This window comes from Hippocampus comes, unplaced genomic scaffold, assembly GCF_001891065.2.
Source record: "Hippocampus comes isolate QL1 unplaced genomic scaffold, H_comes_QL1_v1.1 scaffold96, whole genome shotgun sequence".
Classification (NCBI taxonomy): Eukaryota; Metazoa; Chordata; class Actinopteri; order Syngnathiformes; family Syngnathidae; genus Hippocampus; species Hippocampus comes.
Genome location: NW_017806074.1, coordinates 846,339 through 854,998, shown reverse-complemented (window position 1 = coordinate 854,998; position 8,660 = coordinate 846,339). Strand labels below are relative to the sequence as shown.

The 8,660-nt window shown below is 44.3% G+C and overlaps 2 protein-coding genes and 1 long non-coding RNA gene across 3 annotated transcripts in view; 1 reads left to right on the top strand and 2 right to left on the bottom strand.

Annotated features, from left to right (window-relative positions):
• Nucleotides 1–4,374, top strand: part of LOC109530625 (uncharacterized) — a 14,094-nt gene extending 9,720 nt beyond the window's left edge. The window contains exon 2 of the long non-coding RNA XR_002171034.1: nucleotides 3,999–4,374. This is a non-coding gene — a long non-coding RNA (uncharacterized LOC109530625). The remainder of the gene's footprint in view (nucleotides 1–3,998) is intronic.
• Nucleotides 4,375–6,348: 1,974 nt separating this feature from the next.
• LOC109530622 (tripartite motif-containing 13) lies at nucleotides 6,349–8,351 on the bottom strand. Its single transcript, XM_019894484.1, has 2 exons — nucleotides 8,110–8,351; nucleotides 6,349–7,763 (listed from the first exon to the last, which is right to left on the bottom strand). The coding sequence occupies exon 2, from the start codon at nucleotides 7,752–7,754 to the stop codon at nucleotides 6,609–6,611; it is 1,146 nt and encodes a 381-aa protein (XP_019750043.1). The 5' UTR covers nucleotides 7,755–7,763; nucleotides 8,110–8,351; the 3' UTR covers nucleotides 6,349–6,608.
• A 240-nt stretch (nucleotides 8,352–8,591) lies between these two features.
• LOC109530586 (tripartite motif-containing 13-like) overlaps nucleotides 8,592–8,660 on the bottom strand; it is a 1,235-nt gene continuing 1,166 nt past the window's right edge. The window contains exon 3 of the mRNA XM_019894425.1: nucleotides 8,592–8,611. Within this exon, the coding sequence (XP_019749984.1) occupies nucleotides 8,592–8,611 (20 nt within the window). The remainder of the gene's footprint in view (nucleotides 8,612–8,660) is intronic.

Sequence of the window (8,660 nt, the reverse complement as noted above, 5' to 3'; positions counted from 1 at the left end):
ATATATATATATATACACACACACACACACACACACACACACACACACACACACACACACACTTCTCAATTTTAGCCTCTAGGATACCGGGACTTTCTTCAGTGTGTGTGTGTGTGTGTGTGTGTGTGTGGGAGTGTGTGTGTGTGTGTGTGTGTGTGTGTGTGTGTAGATCGACACACAATAGATAACGTAAATGACAACAGAATACAATGATTTGCAAATCATGCTCAACCTATAATTAATTGAATATACTGTACTTCAATGACAAGATGTTTCATGTTCAAACTGATAAACTTCATTATTTTAGCCAAAAATCATTAACTTAGAGTTTTATGGCTACAATATATTCCTAAAAAGCTGAAACAGTTGGCATAAATGGGAAAGTTGAGCGATGTTCATCAAACAACTGTTTGGAACATTCCACAGGCTAACTGGGAACGTTCATTCATTCATTCATTCATTTTCCGATCCGCTTTATCCTCACGACGGTCACGGGGCATGCTGGAGTCCATCCCAGCTGTCTTCGGGCAGTAGGGGTGGCACACTCTGAACTGGTTGCCAGCCAATCACAGGGCACGCATAGACAAACAACCATCCACACTCACATTCACACATAGGGACAATGTAGAGTGTTCCATTAAACTGCCACACATGTTTTTTGGAAAGTGGGAGGAAACCTATACTAATATATATATATATATATAGAGAGAGAGAGAGAGAGAGAGAGAGAGATATATATATATATATATATATATATATACTATATACTTATATGTATATATGTATATAAGTGTTTCCATTCGTATGATGCCATGCATGAAAGTGGGTCACACTCCCAAGCGTAGAATATGTTTTGTCAAGTTTTGAATTGAATGACCAGAGAAGTGAAATCCCCACAAAAAAGAAAAAAATATATTTTAACTATATGAATCCCCTTGTCAGTGATGTACTGACAAATTTTCACAATTGTGCCATCATTAACACCGACCCCACCCCCCAATGACGTGGTGAAAACAAGCAGTCGGTCCCACTTGCTCCGGGAAACGACGTCGTATAACGTCGGTGTCACCGCCCCGCCGAGTAAGTGCGGAGGGTTACTTGACCCTTGAACTGCGGGGTCAGGTGACTCTTTGAGGCCATTGAGTGGCGAGCAGACGCTGTAGTAAATGGCTTAAAAGGGCTCTGCCTCAAAGGCTGACATGTCTGGACATGCTTCCTGAAAAGGCTGGCGGGGAGAAATTAGGGAGAGGTTCTAGTTCATAATGGCAATGCTCCTCTGGGATTTAAAAAGAAATTAACTGAGAAAGTGCACATATTTTTTTCAGACTCATTATCCTGACTTAGTCTGTTAAGGCTCTCTTCTTTTTATGATATCTATGACATGGAAAATAGTAGCAGAGGGAGGCAAGTAGCTGTACCTTTTGCCTGATGGTATTGCACAGCATAGTGGAACCTTGAAAGTGGAACAAATTTTGTCCCATAGGAAACGATGTAAAGGAAATTCATTTGTTCCATACTCAAGACCATCATAAAGCCTTTAACTGTGCGAACAAAATGTTCAGGGAGAGTTTACCATGCAAGTGTAAAGAGACGTTAACCACAGGATTGTCAGGCTGAAATAAAGTAAAACTACTCACCCTTTGACCGACACGGACTGGTGCGGGAACAGGGGTGGCTGCCAAAAATGGACCAAAGGTGCTTTCCGCATCCCTCCTCTCCCCTGTTAACTGACACACTTCGGAAAGAGGATGTTCTGATGACACAAGGAAACGTACAGTGGTACCTCTACTTACGAACATCTCAACATACAAAATGTTCAAGTTACGAAACGCCTCCGCAGGAAAATATTGCCTCTTGTTACAAAAAGAAATTTCAAGATACAAAAGGTAAAAATACAATATGGGCTGCTACTCGCAGCTCCGAGTTTCGTGAACGCAACATGCTTATAGCTGCTCTGCCATTGGCTATTACCGAGCATCATCCTGGCATCCCATTGGCTAAGAGGGACCTCCACCGTATGTGCGTAGATAGATATGTGTTTATGCAGCGTCCTCGTCATTTGCCTCTCAGGCCATGAGGTGTTCTGATAGTTTTACATAAATGTGAATCACCCAGAAAAAGTGTTCGACAAAAGCAAACGTCCCTGGATTAGTTCTTTACAAAACGGCAGGCAAAAACCACTTCGGGGAGAGAACATGAAGTAAAGAGGGCAAAAAAACGATGAGGGTGCAGTTAAAAGTTAACTGACCATCATTTTTATTCTTTATTTTTTTTGTGGCTATTCGTGTTTTGGAATAAGCTGTTTTGCTTCCTCGTCAATGAAACATTCACAGTCGGATGACATCATTTTTCCGCGCATTGGCGAGTGATGTGTTGGCCAGAACATAGCCGATCTCTGTGAAGTCATGTCGGCACACAAAGTTGCATCTTCACTCCATCGGCAATTTTCACGGCGGGCGGCATTGGAGCCCCTGGCTTGTTGTTTTTCATTTTCCATCATGATGCCATTTAATTTATCTGGGCGACTAGCGTTCTTAATGTTGGACCCTGATCATTTCAGTCAAATGAGGCTAAACGCGTTTAACATTCACAAAGTTTCGCCACATTGACTAACAGTGTGTGCGTGCGTGCGAAATAATTTTCATTCACCGTACTTGGAAGTTGAAGTGCTGGATTGGCCTTGGTTGCCGCCTTGTCTTTCTTGATGACGTGAGCAGTACAATGATGTGAATCCATTTGCGCCGGCCCTGCATTCGTGCGCTTTGGCAAGGATGATGTTATCAGGCCCGTTGAAAATGACGCTCTTCATTCTCGGTCCATCGAGACCTCTGCTGCTAACATCACAGCCTCACTCAATAGACAAACATCATGTGCATGTCGTGGCCTGAGGCTGTTTATTTACTCCGCGGTAGCGTACCGGGTGTCTTTTTCAGAGGGGGGGGGGGGGTTATTTGTATGATTGAATAGGTACACCCCATCACTTCATTTTTTTTCTGGGGAGGAGAGGGGAGGAACAAAACTTTTGATCAGCAGCTCTCCCTGCAACTGTGAACTGCAGCGTAACAGATGCCATGCGCATTGTGACACACAGGATAAATCCAATGCTTGTCACAATGACTCAGCCAGAACTCAATCCATCATGAACACCAGTGTCCTGGTTTTTGGCAAGCGTGCACTTTCCCGTGGGATGTTTCGGTCGTGGCGCCAAGTGATCCTTGACAAATAAAATCTATGCTGATGCAAGGTCATGTTGTAATTAATAATTACAGGAAAACTTTTATGTGATATTTTAGGATGCCGATCGACTCCCTGCTTTCTTAAACATTTTTTACCATTGAAAATAGTTTGGGTCAACTTGTCACCCCCAAAAAACAAAACAAACAAAAATGACATATGGGCACTGTTCTCAGAAGCATTTTAAGATTCTGTTTAAAACATATATTAACACACATATTAAATTTAAAAAAATACTGTTGTGGCACAAGTGTAAAGAAGTCGACCTTGATAAAATGCCAAAATAAAACCACTATATTTTTTAACAGGTATAAACACACATCCAGAGTACTCATGAGTTCTCTTCAAGTATAGTGAACAGCCTCTATTTCTGATGAGCATCGACGTTGTTGATCCTTGTCGTGAGGTAAAAAGCCACAATTAATTCAAAACCAAAAGCCCAATGCCAAACCACTTTTTTGTCATGTTAGACAAGGCTATGGCCTGAATAAATGAAGCTCCTTCCCTCTTTTCAACATAGTTGTTTGACGCCAGATGGCATCAAAGCAATTTTTTTCTTCTGTTAGACTCAACTTTGACAAAAGTGGCAATCGTGTGAGTATTTCTGCAAATAAATAACAGAAGGGTCCTCAGAAATTTGCAAAGGCTGAGTTGCGAATATGCAAAGCGAGTTCACTATGCCGTCCCGTGCAAAATCGGAACTTTTCTGATATTTTGGCCAAATATTTTGTCACTGACGTCATTTTTGCCATTGTGTGTTTCAGGCTGACACATGTGACGAGACGACCCAAGCGCATCCACCAGATAAATGACTGTTGTGGCAGTGCCGTAGCAGCACGGAATGGTTTGTGGGTTACACTGAGATGCAGGCCATACCGTGCTGCCACAGTGAAGCCCGACCCGCTCTTCCCGACGCCAGCCCGCCCGTCGCTCCACGCCCTCACTTGTAGCGTATCGGCACAGGTCACTTGACTGTAGCAGCACGTAAATATTGGAGTGGACTCTCTCAGCCGAAGCCTCCAGTATTGATCGTGCTGCTGAAGCAAAGATGACCACTCGCTCACAAACGCATCCACCAGAGTAAACCCTGTTGTAAAAAACTGATTCATGTTTCCATGAATAAACATGCTGGATAAATAAGATTTTGTCTGTCTTGTCATATTTTCGCTCCCAATCAAAAACATTCCACCGATGACAAATAGATGGCTTTTTTTTTAACTGTTCTTAGGTGCTATTAATGACAAACAAACATGAACAGCGAAGCCCATTTGAAATTTGTTGCTCAACAAAAAAGCAGAACATAAACAATACCTTTGCATTGCCGTGTTTGAAAGCAGAGATAATTCAGATCATAGTCACCTTATCTCGTTTGAAACTTGCTGTCAAATTGTGCTATACCACTAACATTATTTAATATTCAAAAATGTGCCCGACCTAAGAGTCCTGCATTTGAGTGAATAACCGTCCCTCATGGCCATCGTTGGAGGAAATACAGCACAAACCTGAATCAAGGGGGTCTTACCTGCTTGCATTTTTGGCTCTCAGTCCAAAGTTTGGGAAACACTCGCATCCTTTTAGGTTCATTCCGTTTTGAGCATTTAGGGCGAAAATGTGACAGTTTTGCAAATTAATTCGTGAGGAACTGTTGACGTAACTCGCAAATCACAAATTCTCATAATATGTCATAGGGAACATTTGAGCACTGAAGCATTTTTTCATAAATTCAAGAGGAGATAAAAACCAGAAATGGCCCCCGGTGAGCTAAAACTTCCCCGTGCCTGCATTAGAACTATCTAAGCGCCCTGTTTTCGCATTTTTATGCAGAGCTTGCTTTCGAACGTGTATTGCCTCGGATTGACTGTTTGTGGTTATTTTACAGTTGTTTTATGATTTTATTTCACGCTCATTAAATACAGTCATTCATTAATTGTAAGTGTTCGCCAGTAGTTTTCTTTTTAATTGCGTGACATCCTTTTGCCGCAATCGTCTTTTCCTCTACAAGGCGCGACCACTTTTATCTGTTTTTCGAACTAATGTGAGAAGAATAATAATTAAATTAACCACATTTTTCGTGATGATGAGCACAAGCAGGTAATTGCACGTGTTTTTATGCATTTTTCAGCTCAACGGGCCTCACGTTTTGGCCTTTAAAAAATGCAATTTATAGAATTGCTCTACCCGAGATTTTATTTTTTTCGTATTTCTTCTAAATTAGTTGTGTCGGCCTATATTTTTTTTCGTTGTTGTTGTCATTTTAAAGGTCACGTGCTTTGAAATGCACTAAGCCTGCACTTATAATCTGCATTTTAGATATCGCACTGACATTTTAAAAATTGGCCTGTTCAAAAAAGAAATAAGATGTGTGCTAACTACATGTATGGATTGTAAAACTTTATTTTATATGATAAGGCACAGCATGCGGTGATTCGTAATGCGGGGGATTTTTTTTGGGGAGGGGTGGCTGCGGGGAATTTACATGCGCTGTAATGCGTGCAGTGTATCCTTTAAATAGTGATGTTATCTATAAAAAGTAGTTTTTTTTCAAGGGTTAACGTTTCTATTAAATACTTGATGTGTATTGTGCACCATGCGGTTCTGCATGTTTGTTTTTAGGGAGAAAAATGGCTAACCATAAATCTACATTGTTGAATGTGTATTTATAGTTAAGAGACCCGCTAAAATATGAAATATTAATGTAAACGCGATGCGTGTATTTACACGCTATAATTGCATCGTCATATATATATATATGCGTGTGTGTGCGTGCTTGTGTGTCTGTGTGAGAGAGAGTGTGTGCGCGTCACTGCTGACATCACTTAACTCAGGCTGTTTTTAGAAATATATTTTCGGAAAAACACGTCCACATAATTGAAAAACAATATTGAATTACATAACAAAATTTACAGATTTTTTGTCAGTTGCTCACACATAAAACGTCAAGCCCTCCAAATAAATAATGCATGACCAAGTAGGCCAGCTAATTTTTCATTATTTGTAATATTTTTCTCTTTCTAAATGAGTGACAATTCTATTCTTTTTTTTTTGTTTGTTTTGAATTTTGAGGATGAAAGCTGCCCTTTTCTGCTTTAACGCCTTTTTGCGATCCTTTTTTTTCAAGCAGGCCTTGTTATGAAACGACTGTCACCTTGAAGAGAGTTGACAGGGTAAAGACAGATTTTAATCAAATGTAGCATCCAACTTAATTCAAACAAGCATAGAAAACGTATGATCGTCTGTTTTTATTTGGCAAAACCTTAAAAGAAAGGAATACGAGATATTTAATGAGGTTGTGTATAAGAAGTTCATGTACCCATTTTGCATCCAGGCTGCAGAATTTAATGGTGGTCCGGAAGAAGAAATGCTATTTCCTTCCCTTACATCAACGTACAGCTGCCAAGGTACGTGACAGCGGAGTCTATGAAGTTGCCCACGACCTGCGTGGACGCCCCGGTCACCTCCCACAGATGCTCCCGGGCTGCTGCCGCCACCGGCTCAGGTACCAGAAGGAGCAGCGTCGACGGCGCCAAGAGGAGACCCCACGCCAGGGCGACCAGGGTGAGCCACCGGGTTGACCGGCGGGATCTCCCAACCGCCGCCTCCTCCCTCTCGTGGGGGACCGTCATCTTATCGACGTCACCCAGCCTCACCGCGTCCCATTTTTTGACGTCGAGGCCGGCGTCTTCTGAAGGTGTACGAGCGGGAGGCGTCTCTTCCTTCTTCTTCTCCTCCTGTTCCTTCAGGGCCGCTAGTGTTTGTCGGAAGTCGTGCATGTGCTCGAGAAAGCTGAGCGGCTCTGTGACGCCGCGGAACGCCTCGGCAGCGGTCAGCGCGCTACGCTGGCGGTCAAGCGTGTCGCGCAGCCGCGTCATCTCCGGGTCATACGCCTGCATAACGGCCAGCCTGTGCGTCTCGAAGTCGCACAGGATCTCGCTCTTCTTGCTCTCCAGCGCGGCCATCAACTTGTCGAAGTAGTCACTCGCCCGTTCTGCGTCGTCGTTAACCGCCTGAAGTGCCCGCTTCTTGGCTGCTCGCAGCGTCTCCAGACGGGCGAGGGCACCCGCGCTCGGCCAGCCCTCGGCGCCGCGTAGCAGTTCTTCGAAGGCGCGCCGCTCCCGCTCGTACGCCTCCTCCAGGGAGCAGAAGCGGTGGCCACTGTGATCGTCGGCCGTCGCGCAGCAGCCGCAAATGAGCCTCAGGTCCGTGGCGCAGAACATGTTGAGCGGCTGCCCCGTGTGGTGGGCGCACACGCCCGTCTTGGGCGCCACTTTGAGCCGAGCATACTTCTCCACGATGCCGCGAAGGGAGTAGTTGACTTGAAGGCTGTTGGCGCCGTTGTGCGGGCTCTCCTTGCGGCACGTTGGGCACCTGAACGGCGACCTGGAAAAAGACAAGCCCCGGGGGGACTCCAGGAGAGCCTCGAGGCACTTCCGACAGAAGCTGTGCGAGCAGAGGAGGACGCGGGGGTCCTCGAAGAGACCGCAGCAGATCGGGCACGTCAGCTCCTCTTCCAGCTGCTCCATGTGGGTCTCCTGTCAACACACACATCGAGGAGGGAAAAAAAAGTAGGTGTCACGTCGGAGCATCCTCGCCGTCGAACTCATTTGCACGGCGTGACATGTCACATCCGCGGGCACGATGTCGAATGCCACGTAACATTCGGCCAAATGAAGTTCGATAAATCAAAATGGATGCGCTTGTTATCAACCGAAAATGACGTCGAATGCCGAAAAGCACCCCCGTCAACGGACGTCGAGTCCCGAAAAGCACCGCCGTCAACGGACGCTCGCTGTCACGAAGCCCGCCGGTCTCCGGTACACATTTAGCTGGCGCATAGTAACAAGCGGGGTAAAAAAAAAAAGCGACGCGCTTACTTACCAGCAGCTGGGAAGACGTCCGCTCTACGACGCAATCATGGCGCGTGTTGCCAAGCAGACTTCATCAACGTACTTCCGGGTTCAAGTTCAACCCTTTCCACGCCGGAATCGTTGAAAAATAATTAAAAAAAGCACAAATTCGTCAATCGTCAAATCATGACCAAATACAAAAAAATTTAATGTTTAGAAATTGTATACATTAACGTCTTATTTTTGACGAAAATTTACATGCAATTATAACTATTTTGCGTTTTTACCAATTACGCTTTTAGTTGATAGTCCCTAGGTGACGTAAAGAGGCGGGAGGTGCTGTTGCCATGCAAAACACCATGGCGTGAAAAAACTGTCAACTTGGTTTTAAACCCTGCTTGCGAGTCGTGCGCATTCTCATGCTGCCCTACTTATGTCACTCCGTGCGTGTTAATGTGCTACATCGTGATGAAATATGCAAATTAAACCTAACAACACTTAAAGGCTCACCTGTCACAACATTGGTACACCTTCTGCACCATGGAACCACAACAGCCGAATCCGAAAGAGAATGCATTCTTT

Excerpts from the sequence above, each read along its gene's own strand:
- LOC109530622 (XM_019894484.1), bottom strand. The coding sequence starts at position 7,754 with ATGGAGCAGCTGGAAGAGGAGCTGACGTGCCCGATCTGCTGCGGTCTC.